The sequence below is a fragment of the Colius striatus genome, chromosome 8 (assembly GCF_028858725.1).
Source record: "Colius striatus isolate bColStr4 chromosome 8, bColStr4.1.hap1, whole genome shotgun sequence".
Classification (NCBI taxonomy): domain Eukaryota; kingdom Metazoa; phylum Chordata; class Aves; order Coliiformes; family Coliidae; genus Colius; species Colius striatus.
Window position 1 is genome coordinate 18,837,137 of NC_084766.1, and position 25,004 is coordinate 18,862,140.

Here is a 25,004-nt window from a genome sequence, read left to right on the forward strand (position 1 = left end):
TTATTCAACACAAAGAATTCTGGATGATGGTTAGAAAAATGTAGATAAGATGCTCATATTGTTTCCCATTCTTCAAATCTTCTTTCTAGAAATTGGCAGCACTTGAACCATTTGTATTTCATTTTCATTTCCCTGCAACTTGTGGCTTTCTCAATAACAAGAGTGTCAATAAACTCTTTACCAGGCTCAGGTTTTGCATTGAGTCACTACTTCTTCCATTTCCTATGTCTTTCCAGGAGCAGACAGCACTTTGTAGGAGAGTCCCTCATCACAAGCTGTCACACCATGTACCTCAAACTCAGCCATTTCCTGAGTGAGCATCTCTTTATGCAATTACAAAACAAAATGAATGCTCTTCTTTCAGCTTTATCATGATCTTGTTGCATTTGTCATTCAGGAATCAGTCACTTTGCAGAGACGTGGTCCAAATGAATCCACAAACGTATGTGAATTCTTACCCATTTGTGCTCATCTCTGTAAAGGGAATTTAAATGTGTAAAGACTAACACAATAACCTATCGAAGCAAATTAAAAGATGCATCTGGAACAGATTCACTTTTTATTCAGCTACTTGGGATTTTTAGGCTCCATCTCATTAGATTTAAATTAAATAACAATGTGAATCAGAGCCAAAGAGTTTATAGAAATGCCACATTAACAGCCAATCTTTGGAAGAAACTCATTGCTCTGGTAATAATCTTTTAGCTAATATTACAAGAACCCTAAAATAGTTGCAAAAGTCACTGTTGATGTAATGCAAAATTGATATTCAATTACCCCAAATGTTCCTGAAGCTTTTTATTCTTTCCATGACCATTATAGTTCCCATTTTAACAGCATTTCTGTCAGTGGGCATTTCTCCTGATGTCTCATCCAGCTTTTGCTGCCTCTAAGCCAGTGACACCATGGGCTCATCGGAGATGATAGTTTTGCTAATGCAGTAAAGGTGTGTCAGGTGAGATCCAGGTAAGGATTGCCAGTTGCTCAAGGTTTCTATGGCATTTGTTGTATGAGGTCTCCTGGTAAATACACACCATCCCTGATGACTACACAGTGTAGTAGGAGTTTTTACACAGTTTGACATCAGAGGAGAGAACAGAATTAATGAAGACTACGACACCATCCAAACTCTGACAATATCCTGTTCAAGCAACTTCATCTCATGGAAAAATTAAGCTCTTTCTTTTTGAGGAGAGACTCAAACTGTCTAGGATACTACTGCAATGACACAGGCAACCCCTTTCCAATGCTCTTTATGGAAAGAATGGTATTTCCCTTCTGGAAGTACTTGTGTGTTTCTTTAAACAAAAGCAAAAAGCAGACAAAGAGGTAACTGGAAGAAAACAGAGTGATACCATAACACTTGCTTTGAAATCACTGAGCACCAACAGGAACTTATTCAAAAGACACTAGTAAACAGCTATGGCTTTTTACATCACCTGTGTTCAGTACTCAGAGTAAGTCAGACTGAACTACCACTGTGCAAATTCCTTCAGGTTTTTAGATATCCCAGTCTCCCACTCAGAACCAGCCCAAGTCCTTATTCATTGTATCTAGTAATATGCACAATTTACATTAACTCAAATGAAGACATTATCAGAACTACTGAGTCTGGATCAACATTTAGAAAAGAACCTGGAAAGTAGACAAAGCCTTACAAGGTAATAAGACAAAATTCTGGTCATTCACTGAAAAAGTGAAGTTTTTTAAAAATGTCTTCACAACTGAACTGCTTTACAGAAAAAAAATAGAGAAGCTACTGAAAGACACACTAAGGGTAGAACTGTGAAACACATTGCTACATTTTACAAACTAATCAATCTGAAAGTGTTGTGGCCTGTCATCATTTTGTTTGTTTGTTTGTTCCACATTGGTATTTTTCTTTATTTCTTTGCACAATGTATTAATAAGACTCACGGTATTTTGGGTACAGTATTACCTGAATAGGTGCCTAGAGAAACACACTGCACTCCCCAAGAAAACATCCTCAACAACAAAACAGTACATCACAAATGTCCAATGAGACAGATACTTTATGGAATATGGAGTTATTCTCACTGTCCACAAAATATACTTGCTGGAAAAAAAAAGACTGCATATTTGTACTATAAATCATATAAGAATTAACAGAAATAATTCATTTGGACAGGAGAAAAAGTCCACATCTGGATTTAGTCAAGAACATTTGCACCTGGAAACAAGTTGAGTGAAAAATCAAACCAAAACAAAACAAGAGACAGTCCCTGCCTCAGAAAGCTTACTTGGCTAAGAACACATTTTATACAAAATTCTAGGACCCAGGTGAAGACTTCCAAATACTTTTAAAAGCTACCTTCTGGAGGAGGTATAAGTACTACCTTTAGGTGCACATATCCTCTGCTGTAGTGCTACTGGCAACCACAAGCCTCTTTTTGCTTCCTAACCTAGCATTGTCCAGTGGCCTGCTTCTGCTGGTCCTGGCCCCACAGCTGTGCAAGAGTTGCTGTTGAGCATATACTTAAAGCTCACATCATGGCATTTTCTCCCTGTGACAGGATCCAGTCCAATCAGATGTTCAGAGTACTGCCAGGCCCTCCACCATAGCCATTTCTCAAAGACAGTGAAACCTTCTTTTGTTGCCCACGGATAAGAGCAAACTGCCTGGTTACTGGAGCCCCTGGTGCTTATCTCCTCAGCTGGGCCAGGCTTAGCCCTCCCGGGAAAGGACTCTAACCCTAAGACAGTCTGAGGTCCTCTTCAACTTCTCTTGCTAACGTTGTTAAGCTTCACTTAAAATATGTGACTGATCACCCAGTAAGAGAGAAAGAATGACTGGATGCCCATTTGGGAGACTCTGATAAGGTTTCAAGATAGTGAATGTTTCTTCATGGAGGAAAGTAACTTCAATAGCAGCAGCTGGTAAGTCCCCTCCCACCTTAATTTGTGGAAGCATCTCCTCAGATGGCTATAAGTAGCTGGGGACCATATCCACACATGTCATCAATACTTACTTAAAAAGCTGACTCTAACGTATCTATGATATTGAACACAGAAGAGACCAGATACCTAACTTAGGCTGTGAACTCCACTGTTAAAATCACATTTAAAGATGACAATAAAGTCCCATCTGTACATGCAGCAGCAGGTTTCCTTTCCAAAGTGATTCTTTATTAAAACTTTCAAAGTCACACGTCAGACCTTTTGGAAACAATAAGTTAGGTTTCCAACTACAGGACATGTTTTGGGAGGTGGAAAAAAAATTACCTGAGTCTATTATTTCCACAAGCAAATAAATAAAGTTCATTCTAAAACAGTGCTTAGAGTATATGCAATTACAGATGGATAACCTGGATACTATGGTAAGACCACAGAGAGGACAGGGCAAGATACACAGCAGAAACCAAGGTTAAAATAAACAGCATCGTGGATAGCCCCATCCCAACTTAATTTTCATACTTTCATGTCCATGCTGTTTTCCTCAGCAGCCGTTCTCCTTCCTACTGGAAGCTCTTACCTCTTTATTTAATTCCTCGGAGATATCAGTGCTCTGGCTACTCATAAATACTGACCCTAAACATCACCTATCATCAGGAAGCACATCACTTTCCCACACACTCTCCCCTTTTTAGCATTTGTAAGGAAAGTAGGAGGAAATCGGAAAGCTCATTGAAGCCAGAATCAAAGGGCTCCTTTCCCCACGACCGACAGACCACAGTCAAGGCTAACTCCCAGTACATGCCGGGCAGCCGGGAACGTCCCGCCGTACCCCTCCAGCACCCCGGCACGGCGGAACGAGAGTTAGGAAGCAGAGGCGAGGCGCCACCCTTCAGGGGCCGGGGCCGGGGCAGCGGGGAGATGCCGCAGCACGCCCCTCCAGCCGGGCAGCCGCGGGGTGCGGACGGGCGCGCCCGCCGCGACTCACCGCGCCGCGCTCGAAGTCGTTGTAGAAGGGTTTGTCCAGGAGGTGCCTCTCGCTGCAGCCCTCCGTGCCCTCCAGGCTCAGGTATACATAGTCGTCGGTGCCCGCGAACCACTGAGTGCCCGTAGCTACCGTGACCGTGTAGGACGGCATGGTCCCGCCGGCACCGTGCGGCGCGGCTCGGCGCGGCTCCGCTCTGCCTGGCCCGGCCGCACGACCGGCCTCCGCTCAGCCGCGATCCCACCTCAGCCCGGACCCCGGCCGGCGCCGCCCCCGCTCAGCTCTGCCCGCCCCTTCCCCCGCGCCTGGCACACCTACCCGCTGCCCCCCGAGTGCGGCGCTGAGGGCGCTTCCCGGCAGCCTCGTGTCCCAGCACCGCTTTGCGCTGCACCCCTGTCCTGGCACTCTTGCTCCGGCACGGCTGCCCCGCGCTGCGCTCGTGTCCAGCACCCCTGCTTTGTACTTGCACCCGTCCTGGCACTCTTGCTCCGGCACGGCTGCCCCGCGCTGCGCTCATGTCCAGCACCGCTTTGCGCTGCACCCCTGTCCTGGCACTCTTGCTCCGGCATAGCTGCTGTGCAGCACAGCCCTGGCAGTGCTCCTGCCCTCCCCCTCTGTACCAGCTCCACACCAGCACGCTGCACAGCCCTGGGCACAGCACTTTCCTCTTCATACCATTCCATCGTTGCAGCTCACCCTGGCACAGCTTGGTGTGCCTCTGCACCTTGTCACGTTCAGGATTTCAGCCACGGGTCCTCCAATTGCCTTGCACTCTGTAACCTCACCTCTTAATCACCCCAATTCACAGGCATCAGCAGCCTTTTGTGCTCAAACCTTAACACAGGTACTACATTGACCCAACATCTTACCATGATCTGCTCCTACATGTGAACTGTGTACATCCTGTTCTCTTTATTGACTGGAGTTAGTGACTCTATAGTTACACTGTACTACATGCTCATTGTATGCATGACATTTTCAAGTCCATGTGCTACTCACCCATTTCTCAGGTCCAGATCCCCATATGCACTATTGCTGGCATGCTTTATTCTCCTCTATGCTTCTCAAATGACCTGCTTTCTCTGTACAACCATGTGTAACGCTGACAGCACAGCTACACCTCAGAGCTGGACATACACAACCAACCCCCCATTTCCACACAGGCCTCTAAAAATCCCACAATTTCATAGTCCCTACCTCAAGTATACCAAGTACCAAATACCTGCAATCATTAAGAGGCAAACATTGAGACAGCAGAGGAGCTGGCTGTGCTTCTTCCACAGTCCAGCCTACCACACAGAAACTTACCCTATAGTAGCAACACTGCACACTTGGTACTTAGGCACCAACACCACTAATGCCATTCTCCTGCATTTCCACCAGGCAACCAAATACCACATGCTGTCGCTCCCATTGCCTCACTGATGATCGTACTCATGCTGTTGTCAGCAGAAGCTGCATGATACTATGCTGAAAGAAGCCAGGTTGCAGCTTTTACAGATCCTACTGTCCTTCCACCTCTGGAATCAGACCAAGCTCCTTGTTTGCTCATTGTCAAGCAACTCACTTACTTGATCTCTGTGCTCCTGCAAATTTCTAGTAACAGATATGCAGAGCAAGCTAAATTAAAACCATCTCAAAAGTGCTCTACTCAATGATACACTCTTATCTCAGCTGCTGTGATGGATTAGTTAGTTAGTACATGACACTAATCCAATCATGCTTTGGTAGCACTTTCAGTCTGAGGCACTCTGCCCACAGGTGAGGTTGGGTGGATGTTATCAGCCACTAGCCTTCAGATACAGAGAATGAGAGCCATTAAAGTCAACAGTTGAAAGCTATTGCTGGCTCTGCCTGCTGCTGTTCTGGCAAGCTTGATTGCTAAGTGCCTCATGCCTTACTCCTGGATGACTGCTACATTTTGAACTGCCAGGCAACACCACCAGATATATTTTTGTGGAATCTCTGTTTCACTTTCTACAGTTGCAGCTACCTGAGATGTGCTGTGTCTTACCCACTGTGGATAGTGGTGACCACACAATGGGGACAGCCTGCATTGCCCTGGAAACATTCTTGTTCTTCTTTCCACTGACTTGTGATTCTACAGGGCTCTGCTCACCCAGACAAGGCAGGGAAGGTCTCCTGTAAAAATACAGACTCAGGCATTTGCTATATTGTGATTTAGATTTCTAAGCTCTCCTGCATTCAGGGTACGTGTCCCTTCTAGCCCCTAAGATTGTGTGATTTACATATAAAACCCCTTCACTGTGCCTGCCTTGGCTCTGCTGAATTGCTCAGCATGAATTTCTAGTCTGCTGCTATTTTTTAAATAGGCTGTAAGTGCAAGATTGACGACTGTCATGTGGCACACCTGAGACAGCTGGAGAATCCTGGTCCAGAGATCCAATTACTCCTCCTGAGATTCAGCTAGCAAGTTATCCTTCCTGCTGCACGGTGATCCCTTCCATTAACAGTGTTACCCCAGTAAAGTGCATTATAAACTCCTAAGCTCTTCCTTAGTTTCATCTTTCCTTTATGTGAGATTTCAAATAACTCATACATCAGTGTCATTTTTGCATGACTGCTGTTAGCCCTAAATGTCTAAATTTAGAAATTCACAGACTTCACTGAAATATGTATCTGAAACCCTGTTAACATGTCAAGTGCTTCGGAACCAGTTTTTTTCAGATGCAAGGCCACCTTCTGGGCACCTTCATTTCCACTGCTATTATGGAGCAAATGGTGTTCAAACCTTGGTCAGTGAGTTTCCACGTTTGTGTTTCAGCTCCGATGCAGTATTTGAACCCTTTCCTGTTCCTGTGAGTCATTAGTTCAGTTTTCAGACTGTTTAGGTTTCTTCTGTAAAGACGCGTGACTGGGAAGTCTCCCTACAGCATTACAACTCCTCTTATCAACTCATTTAAGAAAATGCTAGATAAGCTCAGTCCTGTACATTAAATTTGTAGGAATTAATTTGCTCTCTCTTACCAGCTCTTTCCAGCTATGTCTTTTATTAGTCTGTTCCTTTATCACCTCCCACTTCTCACAATTTCCACCTTCAAAGGTTTATAGATAATGTTTACTGTTGGTAGAATTTTAAAGGCTTCATCAAAATCCTGCCAAATAAATAGCAGGATATGCAAAAACCAAACCCAGCTGTTTCATGAGGGCACTACATTATTTCACCTCTGAGGAGACTCACTGTATGAGATCCCAGCACAGTTCTCTGCTGCTTTGTATCTGAAGGCTCCTTGACGTCAAACAAGGAAACCGCTTCTGGAAATAGCAGTTGGATCCAAGGTGGGTGTCAAGATTAGGCCATGGGCTCAGACACAGACTTGCATTGCAGGGTTTCCCCCGCTCCTCCCAGCACCACCCCGGATTCCTCTTGACACAGTGGCTAAGCTGCAAGGGGAAGACTCTGCTGCACCCTGCATCTGGCACTCTCCCAGGAATGGAGGAGGCGGCTTGGGACTGCTTAGGCCGAGGAAGACCCTGATCCTGGGTTTCTGAAACCACCAACCCACTTAAGGCACATGGCTGTCCTCCCCACTTCTGCCTCCTCTTCCAACTGCTGCATTTTAAAGCAGACTATTGAGCCCTTTGGTAAGGCAGGGGAGTACATGGAGACCAAGAAAGATGCAGTTTGTACGATAAAACTCTGAGACCAGGGGCTTTCTGGCAAAGGTGTCAGCCTCCACCTCCTGCTACAGGTACTGAGGACCCGCAGCCTGCACCTGAGCCATGTCTAATCCTGAGGAATTTTAGACAGCAAGGGATGGATCCAAGAACTCCCACTTCCTTCTGGACCTTGGATAGATCAAAATCCCCCCTACACTCAAGCCTGGAAATGAGCAAGGTTTGTAACCATCATCAGAATGAGATGTGCTGCATGTGCATGGAATCCTTCTTCCTGCAATGCAGTGCTTTCCATCTTACAGAAAACCCCCAGAAATGGGGAATGTGAGGAGTAGGAGTGCTACCTCTGCCACACTGGGCAGCAGCAGACCCTGTGCTGAGCGTGGCCATCCCTGCCCACAGCCCAGCAAGAAACAACTTGAGGGCTGAAGGGCATGGGGGGGCTGTACAGCTGCAGAGGGGAGGCGTGGATGGTTGTAAGTTACCTCTTTTGCCAGTGTGAAAAAAAGAAAAAAAAGATTTTTTTTTTGTATTTTAAGACAGGGCTGCTGTTAGGTAGAGTGCAATATTTCCTCCTTTGCCACCATGAAGAATGCAAGAGATGTCACAGTAACTGATCTCCATTTGCTATCAAAACCGCAGTCACAGACGACAGTACTGGTGTGTGCTGCTGCTGAGACCCAGTGCTGGTTTTTAGCACTGGCTTGTGAAACCAGGCAGTGCTGTTCAGTCACTGACCCAATGCAGGCATCAAGCACAGCCTTATTTCCTCCCAAATTACCTTCTTGGATGTGAGCAACCACTCACTCCCTGCATTGCCTCTGCACTCGAGCTCCTGTGCATCTCACCCATCTCACTCCTTGCCTGAAGGTGGTTCCCATGGCAGTGGTGGGATCTGTGCACTCACAAGCAGAGAGCTGAGAAACTGGGCCCTTAAACACAAGCAGCTGCTATTTCTGAGCTGGATGTATATTAGCGGGGGGCTAGGACAACCCCCTACAAGGAGCACATCTACTCTGCCATAGATTTTGCTGCTTGGTAGTCACAGTTCCCATTCATCTAAGCACCATTCAGATTTACTACATGGAAATTCCCAGTGGAAGTCAGCTGCTGTCCCTCTTCATCTCCTTGTAATCCTAATGAAAAACAAGGTTGTTCTGTGAAGATGTCACCTATCTTATAGCCCTTCTGACCCTACAAGCAATTTGAGTGGGCAGATGGCTCTCTTGAAATATGCTAATAAGGACTGGGGAGGAATGATGCAACATGGTAATTAACTAATGACAAAGGAGATCAGTAGAGCCTACAGAAGTTTCCAAGCTACATAAATACTCTAAGGGGCATGGGCTTAATAGCTGAGAACATATGGATGCTAATTGTGTATCACTTCATCAGAACAGGAAGAAAAAGCTCCTGTCCATAGACCTGCCTCTGTCCCAGTTCCAAGTGTCCAGAAATTAACTCCAGAATGGCAAAGCTCAGGACAGAGTGTCCTTGCTCTGGCAATTCTGACACTAGATGAATCTCTCACAATCACCCAATAGGGTTACTACATCAACACATTACAATATCATTATACCTTTCATGTAAGGGGTCATCTAGACTGCAGGGGGCTGTCAGTCTTTCTCCTCATGAACTTCTTTGCTCTCCTTTTGAGGTAGCGTTCCTCAGATCCTCCATCCTATTAAGCGTGATGTTAGGACACCGTCCTCAACCCCAAGGACCACCTGACCTCAGCACTTTCCTCAAAATGTGTAGATACTCTCATTGCCTTCGCAGGTGTAGCAGGGCAGGAAGAGAAGTGAGACAGAGAAAAGGTGGCTTACTCTCAGCTTCTCCCCAAATCAATGCTGGGAGGCTGAGCAGGGAACACTGCTAAAGAGGAGGGGAGAGCAGAGGCATGGGACAGTAAGCCATGAACAATGCAAGCATGAGGAATACAGCTACATTAGAGGAGGACTGCAAAGCTGAATAGTAGTGGGAAACTGAAGATTGGTGCAAAAGTCCTAAGCCCTAGCAGCAAAGGTAGAGTCTTGTTAGAGGCTTGTGCAGTTATCAACTGTAATCTGAAGTCAGAGGGGTCCAAATTCATCCCTTTAACTTCTACCACAGCGTAGTTCAGTCCAGATCTGCAAAAAAGCTGGTCAATGGAATGGTTTTATTTTCCATCTGGTTAACTGCTTAGGTGTGGCCATGAACGTAGGGCGGTCCTGAAAGCATAGTTTTGGGATAAAATAAATTATCATCTTGCATGAGAAACATTCATGGTTTAGCTAATCCTATGATTAGAATGAGTTCTTTTAACACAACACTTTTAAAAGTAATAAGTTAAACATGAGTGCAAGACAAGTGACAAGCCAGACTCTACAGAGATCTCAGTTTATCGACAAGAAAGAACAATGGTACTTTGTGAGTTAATTTGGGATGCTCAGAGGTAAAGCAGATATGAAGTACTGCATACTCTCTGACATAACTGCACTTTCTTGATTGGGATCAAGTTATAAGCTCAAGACATCTCAATTTCTCTCCAAACCACAAGGACAACTGTTGCTCTTAACAAAGGAACGTGCTGTCCCCCATACCAGATCCCATGGCTGTTAGCAATGACTTTTCCTAAGGCTGTTTGCCCTGCCTCCTTTGCAGAGGGCCTTTGAGACAGACAGTATCAGAGCAAACTAGCACAGCAAGGGGCTACTGGCAAAAATGACTGAGGTTCATTTCAATGAAGTCCTAACATGTTAGGAATTGCAAGCCTGATTCCGTGAAGCTTTGGTGTTTAAGAAGTGTATCCTGAGAGGTGGTCTCCCCCGTCTGCAGCCTTCTGATGTTTATCCAGTTATTTCAAACCCCCTCTGATGTTAAAGCCTTTGAGACAACTTAACTCATCTCCTTAATACTTTCAAGCAAGGTCTTCTGTTTTGAGCTTTCAGTTCCTTTGCCACCAACTTTGCCTCTTCCCTAGAATACACTTTAAAAGAGCATTCTTAAAATTTGCCATCACTTGACCCTATCTGAGCAGTATTACATTTCCAATTACTCCACCTTGTGTAATGAACTCACCTTGCTCAGTTTCCTTTACCCAGGGCTACTACAATTTTTAATTTTTAAAAAAACCTTCTCCTGCCTCCTATCTGAATTACATTCCACCCTGTTTAGCTGAGATTAATTAATTTTTCATTGGTTTGATTCTTGCCTGATATTCTGATGTCATCCATCCTCCCTAAGACTGTGAAAGGGCATCCTCTTCTGTCTGTACTGTGGTAACGCAGTACAATCCCCAAATGTTGGAAAGCATCCTGCACACTAGAGACTGGAGCCTGAAGGATTTATAGGAAAAAACTGGAATCAAAGGTGGACACTGAGCTTTATTCGCACAGTGTCACTTTTGGGTACTTCCATGGTCATTGCTATGAATCACAAGCTGATTGTAATTCAGTTCCTCCTCGAAAAACCCTCTCTGCCCAGCCTTGCCCAGAGGCAAGCTGAGTGACAGAAATAATGACAGTGTTGAAAGAGGAAGTGAGGAAGAGGAAGGAAATTTGGGTTGCACAAGTAGAATGAATGGAAAAAGGCAAACTGTAGGTAAAAATGTGACTTGGACCAGCCAGCTTGAGTAAAGATGGTAGGGACAAGTTAATGAAGCTGGCAAGCTACTTTCATTTATCAGAAACAGGTGCTGTGAGTTAATCAGTTGGGCCCTGGGTGATCACATGGGCAGAAGCAGCATATAAGGAAGTAGCCAGCAAAGGAAGGACAGCTTTGAGTCAACTGTTAGTTGTACTGTGTTGCCTGTGTATGTCGCTGCATGTGTATTACCTAGCCTCTCTAAATCTTTGAATGAATATAGCTTGCACCACTACAACATTTCGTGACCCTGACATGATCAGCCAAATTTGTTGGATTGAGAACCCTCAGCAGAAAATCACCTGGATTCCTGTCTGAAAAGCCAAGTGAGCCAACTAAACCGGTATAATGGGACATATGATGAGCAAAGAGCAAAATCCTGTTGACACCCTCCAGCATATCCTTGCTGAGAAAGGATTCAACTATGAAAGAGAGATTTTGTTAAGACTTGTAAGATGGGGACAGGATGTAGGTTTCTTTGCCTCCCCACAGGGAGTAATTGAAATGGGACATTGGCAAAATCTAGGAGACACATTGAATGATGCTATTGGCCTGTGTAAACTGGTGTCATCCATTCTACAACAGCTAGAAGCTGAGTGTGCTACAGCTGCTGCCATGAAAGCAGAAAATGCTATGCCATCTGTGTTCCCCGTAGATACTAAAAGGTTCTTTGGAGGTGGTGACTTTATAGTGCCATTGGCTCCACATCTAGAAGAAAATACTAAGAGACTCTTTAGAGATGATAATGTCTTAATACCCTTGGCTCCACCTCTAGAGGAGGAGAGTATGGATGTGAGCCCACTTCCCCTAGAACCCCTAGAGCACCATTTCAGGAGCTGAATGCACGTGTTATTTCTCCTCCCACCCACCCTTCACTGTCCTGCCATGTCTCATCCTGCTGCCATGCCAGAAGGAGTACCTGGGAGAGAATGAAAGGTACACTTTGCCCACAATACTACGGATCTGCCATTGCCCCTGAGCTCATCAACCCCTGAGTGTACTCCTCTTCCATCATCACCCCCAATGTCTAGTGAAGGAGAAGATCAACAAAGACAATTGTTAAGAATTAAGAAGACACGGAGAAGATATGAAATGGACTTTGGCCCACTTGGAGGAACTGATAGAAAAGCCAAAAGCAACAGCTGTTGGAACGGATTAACAAATTAACTAAACCAGAGATTAAAGTTTCACCCCCACAGGTGCTCAGAGATGCCCAGCCAGATGACTATGACCTGGCTAAGAAATGGAGAGGCCTCATATGCAACGCAGTAATTGAAGGAGAATTCATTCCACAAGCCTTTCCAGTAATAACAGCACATAATTATCCTGCACGATGACAATGGGCACTTTTGGATTGGAAGCTGGTTAGGGAAGGCCAGAAAGCTGTGATGCAATATGGTTTGACCAACCCATATGTTCAAACCTTATTAGATAATATTTTTGCCAGTGGATTAATGACTCCATCTGACTGCCAGAAGCTAGCAGAAACCTTCCTGAAGCCCACTCAGGTATTACTATGGGAGTCTGAATGGGCAAAAAAGAGTCGACGTGGCAGTAGTAGAAAATATGGACTTACAGCAGGGAGATCCATGGCGAGTCGTCACAGCGCATATGATGTTAGGAAAAGGACTGTTCACTGACCCTCAGGTACAAGCCCGACTGCACGAAGCTATTTTGCAGCAAACACAGACACTGGCTCGTCAATCGTTTAAGATCATGGGGGTGCCAGTTCCCTCATACACAATCATCATACAGAAACCCAATGAACCTTTTATGACCTTTTTAGACCATCTAAGAGCAGCTCTGGATCATATACCAAATATGTTGGCCGAAGTAAAAGTGGAAATGGGATTACATTTGGCAGTTGCTAATGTTAACCGTGATTGTAAAAAGACCCTGCAGGCTCTCCTGCGGACGGCAACTTTGGTTGACATGATAGAAGCCTGCTCTTGGGTAGGATCATTAGCACTTTAGCTGAAGCCACGGCAACAACATTGAAACCATTAGTTTGACAGCACAAAGGAAATCAGAGGCCAAAATGCTTTAATTGCGGAAAAATGGGACACGTGAAAAATTAATGTTGATCCAGACCACTGGTATGGACAAACAGCTCCATCAGATCATCGGGGTCCAATGGCAGATTTAATGGTAATTGTTACAAATGTGGCAAGTTTGGACACAGAGCCACTGAGTGCTGTTCTCCAGCGGCCAGACACATAACGCCTAAGGGAAACGGGTTAACGAGCGCAAAAAGGGCGAGCGCGATGACACAAAAACACCCTTCAACACCGGTGGCTGCCTGGATGGCCTCAGCTCAGCCACTGCACGAAGCACAGGAGTGGATGTGGAAACTGCAGTAGATGTAACCATCCAGAATACAGAGGTAACAGTTATCTCATCCAATGCTAATGGACCCCTTGGCTATGGTTTAAGTGCTCTGCTTTTAAGACAATCACTGGCCTCTCGACAAGGTATTTTTGTGCTCCCCAGTGTTATTGATGCGGATTATGAAGGAAACATTGGAATAAAGGTTAAAGTTTGGCAGCCACCAGTTTATATAACTAAAGGAACTAAAATAGCTCAATTAGTTCCTTTCAGGGCTAAAGTTCCATTTGCAGGTAGTCGTGAGCATCAAGATGGTGGTTTTGGAGCCACTGGAGTACCTGAGGTAAGACTGGCAATGCCACTCTCACAGGGAAAGCCCACTCAGATGATTGTATTCCAACATCCAAATGGGGAACACATGGTTGGGTACAATATGTTACTGGATACAGGAGCAGATGTTACCATTGTTCCTTTATCCTATTGGCCAAAAAGCTGGCCTTTAGAGAATTTAGACACCCCTGTTGTTGGAGTAGGAGGCACACAGATGACAAAAATTAGCAGAGAGAGACCTGATTTAGCCAGGGATGTTAAGGACAGCAATAAGGCATTTCTCAAGTGCCTCAGCAGCAGAAGGATGGTGTGGGGTAATGTGGGCCAACTGCTAAACTCTGAGGGTGCCCTGGTGTCTGAGGATGCAGAGAAGGCCGAAGTACTGAATTCCTTCTTTGCTTCAGTCTTTATGGCCAAGGCTGACCCTTGGGAAGCCCAGTCTGGCAAGGATAACAGGATGGCCAGGACAGCAGAGGACTTGCCCTGGGTGGAAGAGGAAGAGGTTAAAGACTTGTTGGCCAAGCTTAAGGCTCGTAAGTCGATGAGTCCTGATGGGATACATACTAGAGTGCTGAGGGAGCTGGCTGATGTGATTGCTAAGCCTCTCTCTATCATTTTTGAACAATCATGGAGGACAGGCGAGATGCCTGAGGACTGGAGAAAGGCCAATGTCATGCCAGTCTTCAAGAAGGGCAAGAAGAATGATGCAGGAAACTACAGGCCAGTCAGCCTCACCTCTATCCCTGGAAAAGTGATGGAACAACTCATCCTGAATGTTATCACTGAACATATGAAGGATAATATCGTTATCAAGGGGAGTCAACATGGCTTCACCAAGGGGAAATGCTGTTTGACCAACCTGATAGCCTTCTATGAGTGCATCACCGGCTGGCTAGATGAGGGGAGAGCAGTGGATGTCATCTACCTTGACTTCAGCAAGGCTTTTGACACTGTCTCCCATAACATCCTCATCAGAAAGTTCAAGCAGTGTGGCTTGGATGAGTGGACAGTGAGGTGGATCAAGAGCTGACTGAATGACAGAGCCCAGAGGATGGTGATCAATGGCACAGAGTCGAGTTGGAGGCCTGTGGCCAGTGGAGTTCCACAGGGATAGATTCTGGGGCCAGTCTTGTTCAACATCTTCATCAACCACCTGGATGAGGGGACAGAGTGTACCCTCAGCAAGTTGGCTGATGCCACCAAACTGGGAGGACTGGCTGATTCCCCAGAGGCTGTGCTGCCATTCAGCAGGATCTCGACCAGCTTAAGAGTTGGGCAGAGAGGAACCTCATGAGGTTCAACAAGGACAAGTGCAGAGTCCTGCATCTGGGAAGGAACAACCTCATGCACCAGTACAGGCTGGGGGTTGACCTGCTGGAGAGCAGCTCTGCAGAGAGAGACCTGGGAGTGCTGATTGATAATAAGCTAAACATGAGCCAGCAATGTGCCCTCATGGCCAAGAAGGCCAATGGCATCCTGGGGTGCACCAAGAAAAGTGTGGCCAGCAGGTCAAGGGAGGTTCTTCTCCCCCTCTACTCTGCCCTGGTGAGGCCTCATCTGGAGTCCTGTGTCCAGTTCTGGGCTCCTCAGCTCAAGAGGGACAGGGAACTGCTGGAGAGAGTGCAGCACAGGGCCACCAAGATGATCAGGGGACTGGAACATCTTTCATATGAGGAAAGGCTGCAGGAACTGGGGCTGTTTAGTCTGGAAGAGACTGAGGTGAGATCTTATTAATATTTATAAATACCTAAAGGGTGGGTGTCAGGAGGTTGGGACATCCCTTTTTCTATAGTATCTAGCAACAGGACAAGGGGCAATGGGATGAAGCTGGAACACAAAAAGTTCCACTTAAATATAAGGAAAAACTATTTCACTGTGAGGGTGAGGGAGCCCTGGCACAGGCTGCCCAGAGAGGTTGTGGAGTCTCCTTCCTTGGAGGTCTTCAAGACCTGCCTGGACATGTTCCTATGTGACCTGATCTAGGTGACCCTGCTTCTGCAGGGGGGTTGGACTAGATGATCTCTAAAGGTCCCTTCCAACCCCTACCATTCTATGAAACGGAGAGCATGGATGAGAGTGGTCCACAGGGTGACAGTGGGAAGAAGGGGATCCAAAGAGGATATACAGGATGGGCCGAGCAGCGGTGCAGACACAAGCACCTTTGAGGGGCATGGGCCTTAGTTTTCAGAGTTAGCAGCTGGAGTTACACCATTTCACAGCTGTATAGCCTCCAGAGGACACTCAGGGGGATCTTGCCACCCCATGTTGCTGCCCTCCTGCCTCTGGACAGCCTCTTTCTGTCCTGCTCTTCGAGGCAGGTCATGCTGGTCCTGGCAGCCAGATACCTCACCAGAGAGCTCCAGTTTTAGAGCTTCAGTTTTCCAGCTGAAAAATATTATTCCTGAAGTCACAGGTGTGTTATGTGCTACTGAGCCACAGCTCTACTCCACCTCGGAGCTGGACACATTTCACACAGTGAGAGTAGTACTCTTTCAGATGGAAATGAGGTTTATAAGAGGAAAGAACTTATAAAATAAGGTGACTGAACCCAAGATGAAGAGCACTTTTTAACCAGAAGCCAGGTGCCTCTACAGGCTTTGTTTCTTAAATGGTCTTATCAGCATTTCATGCCAGTCTGTCAAAGAGCAAGCCCTGGAAATTATCTGATCATCTCTCCGGCAAAATATTTTTGTATAGAGATCTCACTGGTGGGTTTGCAAATATCTAAGTAGCTTCATTTACTATAACCAGACTTGCTTTGCTAAGGGAATATAGGGCAGAGCCTTTTGTTTTGCATGGGAGGCACTTCTCTAGGGTCACAGTATTAAGATTTCCTCCCCTTTCCTACATAAAGTTAAAACCCAATCAGTCCTTAAAAAGAAACATAAATGTAAAGATCCCCCTTGTGTCTGAAACAGACACAACTTTTCAGATCTTATTTGCTCTTTGACATTTATGCTTTCGTTACAAGCTTTCTCACAGCAGTACAGACAGCTGTTTTTTTCCTTGACCTGCTGGTGCTAGAAACCTGTTTAAGAAAAACTGCTTAAGACTTTCTTGTTCTGAGGCTCAGTCTTGGCATGAAAACACACATAGCACTGTAGTCCTGCTCATGCCATCGGCACTGAAGGATAAATGCAGCCATGCTTACACAAAATGATTTTTCTTCTTAGAGGAGTATCACAGTAAAGAGAATCTTCAGCTCTGTCCCTCTGCACCAACGCGTGTGAGAACACTGACTTCAGACATTAAGCATTTGTAGCAAGTGTTGACTGTAGAAGCTCCAGATTTTAAAGCCCACAAGTCAGAAAATTCTGCCTGTGATTCCTGCATCTGAGACCAAAGCATCTGCACAGTCATACCTTCTTACTGCATCTTATTCTGATGGTTAGTGAAACCTTTATCATTATGAATCATTTTAATATCAAGTTGTCATGGGATACTATGCATTGGTCTGTTACACTGAAGAGCAATCAAGTTCCATGTTTACTTCAGTGAAAGCAACACATTGTGATCATCATCTTACTAATGGAGAGTTCAGTTTTTCTCTTGCCTGGGCCGCTAATGCTTTTTTAAACAAAACGGATACTATAATGGTTTTGGTTTGTTCTGATTTTTTTGTTTTGTTTGTTTTTTTTTTTTAATAGAAACACTTCATTGCTGCAGTCAATAACCCTGTGTATCATACACAAATAACCAATTACAGTTTAAGAAACTAAACATAATTCTGCAAGTGGTAATACTGAGAAAACAAACATACATGAAAGGATACAAAACTTTACATTTAAGTTACTAGAAATTTACTAACTAAAAAATTCTGCAGAAGTGTCTTGTATAAACTATACAACACATGCCAGTGTAAAGTTAGCATTATACAATTACCTATCTACAAACGTTTTACCTAAATACAAGAGCAGCTGCAATTCTTAAAAAGTTAACTCCTACACAAAGACAAGTGCTTTCAGTACTTCATTGGAATATACAGACACCGCAGTATCTCAGAACTAAAAAATAACCACAAAATAAAAGGTCCTGTCTAGAAGTTTTATTTGCATATCCAGTATAATGTTGTGAAAATCCAGCCAGCAATATCTTTGCTTTTGTATTTGCCCCGTTTTACCTGCATTTGAGAGGGACCCGATCCAGAGTCCCTTTCATTGCTGTCCACAATCTCTGTAGCAGACGACACCAGGTAACTGTATCTTAACACACTTCAGCTTTAGCAGAAATTTGGACCTGGGTCCCACTTTGCAACAGATACTTACCCATTCAAACTCAGGGCAGCAGCCGCCAGCTCTCATGTGTGGCTCTATCCATACGTCACTTCAAAGGTCTCCCAAGCAAACCCCTTCCTTACAGCACTGCCACAAGTGGGACTGATGCTCTGATCAGACAGAGGTGGACAGAAGTGGGCTTGGAGAGGCAGTTACCACTGCTTCCCAGGATTGTCCCAGGTACAACATAGAGGCCCAGCACTTTCCTTACAGGCTCAGTGAATCCCTCCCACAAAGCCAATCTCAGAGACGAGCATGAAGAAGCTGTCCTCACGTCTCACCATCTCTTCAGAACACAGGGCAACATTTTAAACACCGCTCTTACTCCCGAAATACAGGGTTACAGTTGAAGAAAGTTCTGAGGATTTATAGGAATTTAATGACACATGATCTCTTAAACAGGATCAACTTTCTGCAGTATATACCTGTATTTCTAATACAATGCATGTTCATGACCTGGCAGATATAACAAATATGACTCAGTGGAGAAATTTCCTTGGCACAGCCAGAGGTTTTTTTGGACAGGTTTTAAGTCAGTTGATCAGGAGTCTGGTCAGCTGTGTAGGACAAGGGATGTATCAGCAAAGGCTCCAGCAATCCAGGGGAGGGATGATGGTAGTTGGTATTAAGCCTATAATCCCTTCTACTTAAATTCAGGTCTGAGAAAAGTCCCAGGTAACTCAAACTAACTTTGGCCAAGGAATGAGGATGAAAAAACATCAAGACTTCTATTTCAGTTATTTCAAAAGCTGCCAGAAGGAAGTGTTGGAAAGCCTTACATGAGAGAGGGTGGTTATTTCCCTTACTGCCATCTGGGTGGGAAGGACAGAGCTCATCTGAGCTAGCATTGGTGTCTCACAGCTGGAAGCTGAAAATAGGTCAACAGTATCTCCTTGAAGAGAAAGAAGGAGAAAGCACCATTTAGCCTTTTCACACCATCTGATGGCACAATGCAGAAGCAGAGAACTGCAGCTCCAGAAGCTCAGCGTTAACTAAAACAAGAATCTGCATGTGACCAGCATAAATGAAAACCCCTGACAGATGTATCTCTTCTGCAACCCATCCTGGTATAAGCATTCCTAAGCAGTATAAAGAGTTTATAATTTTAATAATTTACCTTAATTTTCATTCAGAAAAGACCAGCTGGGAGAGGGAACAGTTAGCAGAAACATTGGCTAAAACAGTTCCATCTGCAAATATTTTCCCTGTATTATTTTGCTGGAGAGGATTCTTCTTCCCAAGTTAATATACACAGGGGCAGAGCAAAGCCTTCAGTATCCTGAATACACTGAACACTACCTGGCATATGCCATGTGGAACTTCCAAATGACAGTTCACAGTTTCACCAAGAATCATGTATGGCGGTGACTGAAACAAGACCAGCATGTTGCAGTATGCCATACTAGCACTTGTCAGAACATCAGTCAGTGCCTCTCAGGCGTGGGCTGGAGAACAAGTAGGTTTCATACTAGTACTTGGCTGCTTTCATTTCACCTGCTGGCCATTGATTGAATGAGAATGCACACAGCTGGTTTTGGATATCTTGCAGCTGTAACATCAGCATCTCACAGCCACACAAGCCTTGTGCACTTGGGCATTTCAGAACACAATGAAGGTGTGCAAGACCTGATATTTAGCCCACCTGAGTTTGTCTAGTAAATGATTTCACAGAACACAACAGAAAACAAAACAAGACAGTGTATTATCTAATTTCTATTACAAGAGGATCACCCACAGCAGAGTTCAGGAAAAGGCCTGAGTAATTGCACTTTAAATTGTGGCAGGCATAGGCATCAAACTCTATGTGTGTACTATGGTCATGGAGACTACCGCCCTAATACTAGCAGGGTAGGCAGGGTTTGTCTGTGTGTCTGATTCAGATAAGCATGGAACATCCTGACACCTGCCACTGTACACAAACCCATGCAAGGGCAGCTTTGCTAGGACTGCCTAGAGGTCTGGGTATTTTAAAACATCTAAAGAACAATATGTTGTTCATGAAGATTACAGCTATTAAGATTCAAGCACGAGATATGCACAGGCACACACACTTTTCCTCTAACAGTTCTTAGAAACCACAGGTGTGTGTTCTCTTACCATAGTCCCTTCTCTGCCTTAAGATACCAATTTATAATTTAAATTACATTACATTTTAAGGAAGAAATGACTGATCTCTTACTGTTATTCTTTGGGAAGTCTAAAAGTAACTACTTTTGTTATGAAAACAATTTGCCCAGGAACGTTGTACTTGAAAAAGACTAAGTAAAACTTGAACCGGAGCTGGGGATTTAGTTCAGTATCTCAAGTAAACAGAAGCTTTTACTTAACTAAGAAGTCCAGGCAACTCCAGTTAAGATGAATCAGAAGATAATCATCACCTTGATGGAGACATTGATAGGGCTCAGATAGACAAAGCTATCTTTCAAGTGCAGAGGCCTCGTGTGCTGACTTCTTGTGGAGCTTTGTTTCTACTCCAGATATGGCGGAGACTTTGGTTAAATGAGAGCTTGAAGCTGGACAGTGTTTCAGTGAAGGATTGGTCAAGTGAATTAATAGGAGACACCCTAGGCTTTGGGCAATTCTGTATAAAGCCTTGCAAACTGATTTTAAAGCTGTCTCTCTCATTAAGGCTGACTGATTAAAAAGCCAGTCCCAAATTCAAAAGCACAGACAATACTATTCTCTGGACATGTAATGCATCACATCAGGGCCAAAACCAGGCAGGTATTTTTAAACTTATTCATGCAATATCTACTTTCTAAACTTTGACCTAAGCATCTCTTCTGCCAACGTCAAATTCTTAGGTAAGTAACACATGATGCAGCACTAAAGAAGGAAAACCAATTGCAGCTGTATTGACTAAGTATCTTTTTTATCCATAACAGCTCACATTTTTACTGATGCAGTGATAAACTCTTTTCCAATAGTTTGGAATGATAATTACACCAGGTATAGAGGTGCAGGTGTGTTGGCTGGCCCATTGAAAAAATAAAAAGCCAAAACAGAGCAATGAAACCATTATGCATTGAAACAAACACTATACATATCCACTACTCCCCATATACAAGTCAACAAGTGCAATTCCTTTGAAGAAGACTACTCCTCAGAGGAAGACCAGAGGCAGAGATTTTTAGTGTTATGTTTAGTAAGATATTGTGGCCATGTGTCAGAAATTGCAGGTAGGATTTTCAATTTTTTTTATAAGGCAAGAGGTTTATGTTCCAGAAGAATAGATGGGGTAAAACATGAAGAAATGTTTTGAAAACGACACATTCTTTCAAGTTTCATTCTCATTAGATAATACATACTACATACAAAATAAAGATTTTTAAAAGTGCTATATGCTTTTTAAGTCTCATCAAAATCTGTAAAGTGAAATTTTACACCTGCTGCCTAAGACAAAATGTTAGTGGCAGTGTTAGTGGAAGATTAGACTCTAGTTCTCTCATTTCTCAATGTCTGGGAAAATCTCCTTCATCACAATTAAAGAACAAACAAAAAAAACCCCACTCTACACATACTCCAGAATCATTTAGAGTCATCCTCTAAAGTAACAGACTCCATGAAGCTGATGACGATAGACTAGTGGCTTGCTTGATAATCAAACCAAATGCTCACTCCACCCAGTGTTCTGTGTCTCTTTGATCAGCCAGTACAAGAGACAAAATGTTGTGAAGTATGCAGCCATGATGATATTGACAGATATGCCAAAGGGATTTTAAAAAATTCTAACAAAAGCCAAATGTTAAAAAATTCTAACAAAACCCAAATGTTAAAAAATTTACCCGCCAGCCTTCAGCTATTAGCCAATTTTAAAAAGGTAGAGCAGTTTGCAGTAAACAATGATATTTTAAATCTTCAAGGACATACAGAAACACCCGTCCAACCCAGCAATCAGACGTGAAGGATTTCTGCAGCACAGTCTTCTGGCTCTGTGTAATGTGAAGAGTTTGTGTCTGAATGGTGAACTCCAAGCATATCTTTACTTTCGAAGTGTGGCTCCATTAGTGCAGGTTTTTCAAAAATACTCTTTTTGCTAGTTTCTGGACAGTTTTGTACATATATTACTCGATTGTAAGCTTTAAGTCTCTTCCACAGCTGTACATACACTTTGCATTGTACATACATGAACAGAAGTCCTCCAGTGAAACCAATAGCCACAACCACCAGCTTAGTCCAAAACGGCCACTCTAGAATCCCTGGAAGAAAAAAAATAAAAAAAGAAGCAGCAAAACAAACCTGGTCAATATTGGCTGGACTACATTGGATCTCTCAAACATCCTGTAAGGAAACTATCAAAGAGTCGGGGCCACACAAGCTATTCCTATTTTCGTGGTTTTTATTTAGCCTTTTTTTCTAATGCAGGTCAGACACATGCAGACTTCTGCTTCACATATCACATCATCTGTTCTCCCTCATCAGAGAAAAAACAAAATAATTGATTCTGTGTCTGAGACTAGGCAATAGTCAGTCATACATTTAGTCATTTCCACATGCTTTTGAACAAAAATTGGATTCAATTACAGGAGGGATTCTATGGCATGGTTTCCTTCTCACATCAGGAGACTCAACTGAGTGACTCAAGAACCTCTTCCACTCTGTGATCACACAGTACATGGTGTCTTTAAACTCAGAAGAGAACAACTGTTACCATCTTGCTCTTCATGTTTGTTATGCAGAACAGACAATTTAACCTGCATCAGACCCAGTTACTTGTAGTTGAACTAGAGCATCTCTTCTGATACAAAACTGCACTGGAGATGTTGAAGCATTCTGGCAAGCTTCCATCATAAAAAATGATCACCATTACTCTTCCTGAATTTGTCTAGCTTGAACTTTTAGACACTGGATTTTGTTACATCTCTATCAACTACTTCTAAATGAGAGCCTATTCATTCCATACATCTTTTGCTTACACAAGTCCTGCATCCACCCAGCCTCTCTCCTCCTTTAAGATAAGCAGCATTATGAGACAGATATGAAACCATGCTGAATCATCCACTGTCAAATTTCTCAGAGAATAAAATCATGGCCTTCCAAGTCTTCAAAGTTCTTACGAAGACACGGGCTAGTACTCTTTTGGAAATGCATAGTATTGTGCGAGGAATGAAAATATTTGAGTCTCAAAATATAAAGGACACTTCAGTGTGACTACTGATGAAATCCCACCCATGATTAATATCTAAACCTCTGATTCAAAGGTGAGCTATCTGATGCCATCTATAGGCAGTGACAGCATATGCTTGTCCCTGTGCAGACATGAATGTATATCCACATACACTCCCTGCATCTACCAGCTCATTAGAGCACTCCCCAGATTCAGAATCCAAAAGGAGAGTAATGAAGGCACTATAACACATACTAAATATTCACATTATTCCTTCTATTCATGTTCATCTAATATATGTATTGGCTAAAACAATCTGGAGATGATAACCTTTGAAGGCTTATGCTTTTCACTATCATATGGAAACATTACACTAAAACTAAAGATTTTCACTATACACAAAAGAAATAAGATTGGATGGAACAGAAACTAAAAGACATATTTCAAAGCAGCTTCCTGACTGATGTAAAGAACTACAGTTCAAATGAGAAAGGACAGAAAATCTGCTTGAAGTGTGATTCTGCTCAAGAGTCTGTAACAACTCTGTGGATCTGCAGGTTTACTGATGTTTATCCACCTCCCCAGATGATGCTCTTCAATCACCAGCAAAACCTTTTCCATCTGCACACAGTTGAAATGCTATGCTTTGTAGGCAAGGACAGTTTGCCTTCTAATGGCTCCCAGCCTTGGAAGATACTCCATTCCTTCTATCCCCACCTTCAGGGACAGCTCAGCTGCCTGAGAAATAGTTCTATGAGGTGCAGATCTGCAGGCCAGCATACCTGTTTAAGCAGAGTTCAGTTTGGTAAGCTTATAGCTGGCATACGAAGCAAACGTACTATTTAAGAAGTTAAGATATCCCTGCAGTAGGGTGGCAGCCACTACATGAATTGCAGTGCACCTGACCTCAGTCATGTGAGCTGGAGTCCTAAGAATCAACCCAAAATTCTTCCACTTCAGGCGCAACCACTCATTAAAATTTCTCCAGTCTAACATGGCATTCACAGGACACTTGTACTTACTCATCTCACAGATGACTGAATAGAAAGAAAACCCTGTTGATTTACCTCAAAGATTTGGATTTATGTTTCTCTTCTTCTCTTTTTAAAAATTGTTCCAGCTTTTCCCAGTTAAAAGGTAGCCATAGCAGCAAACAAACGCTTACAGCTGTATCTGCTCAGAAAGTGTTTCAATTCAAAACTGAAATTGCTAAGTCAGTGCAATTTTGTGTCTGGCTACAGGGGATTAGCTCTCTTACCTGTGCATTTCACAAATGCAAACTAAATTGACTTGAAGTAGACTTACAAAGCACTCAGATGAATTTACACTGATTTAACTAAATTGTTTTAGAGTTGTACTTTTAAACTAATCCAATCTCAGGCTAAAGCTGACCACAGCTATAAAAATTAATGGCACACTTAAGCACCACATCCCCTCTACATTCAAGATAAATATATATTCCAAGAGAATAAGTGGGAAGATAAGCAACTAACATACCAGTAGTCTGTCGCTGTTTAATCTCTTCAGCAGTCCTGTCTATCAGGACATAGAGAGACCACACGACACAGGTGATGGCAATGATATGGAATGTTACAGAGCACATAATCTTCCTCCTCTCACTGGACGTCATCTGCAGCTTCTCCCACTGGCAAGAATTCCAGAAGCAGAGCAAGAGATTAGGGTTTTTTTTTAGTTACTAAAGAGTATAAAATGAGAACATTGATAAGAACAAAAACCAGGCAGGAGAGCAGTTTCCTACTAACACGGATTTTAAAAGTCAGACGGCTTTACTGCTCTGACCACAGCA

The 25,004-nt window shown here is 43.7% G+C and overlaps 2 protein-coding genes across 14 annotated transcripts in view; both read right to left on the minus strand.

The window, feature by feature from the left end:
- ALOX5 (arachidonate 5-lipoxygenase) overlaps positions 1–18,162 on the minus strand; it is a 38,746-nt gene extending 20,584 nt beyond the window's left edge. Inside the window, exon 1 of one of the 4 annotated variants that reach the window (XM_062000891.1) lies at positions 18,082–18,162. In XM_062000891.1, coding sequence (XP_061856875.1) covers positions 18,082–18,117 — 36 coding nt within the window. In that variant the 5' untranslated portion in view covers positions 18,118–18,162. Of the gene's footprint in view, positions 1–181; positions 215–3,493; positions 3,555–3,901; positions 4,133–18,081 lie in introns of those variants that run through there. The other 3 variants (XM_062000888.1, XM_062000890.1, XM_062000892.1) reach the window with 3 other exon arrangements.
- Positions 18,163–19,770: 1,608 nt separating this feature from the next.
- Positions 19,771–25,004, minus strand: part of MARCHF8 (membrane associated ring-CH-type finger 8) — an 88,444-nt gene continuing 83,210 nt past the window's right edge. For all 10 annotated transcript variants that reach the window (XM_062000896.1, XM_062000897.1, XM_062000893.1 and 7 more), the window contains 2 exons: positions 24,695–24,842; positions 19,771–22,289 (listed from right to left, as the gene is read on the minus strand). In XM_062000896.1, the coding sequence (XP_061856880.1) occupies positions 21,985–22,289; positions 24,695–24,842 (453 nt within the window). In that variant the 3' untranslated portion in view covers positions 19,771–21,984. The remainder of the gene's footprint in view (positions 22,290–24,694; positions 24,843–25,004) is intronic.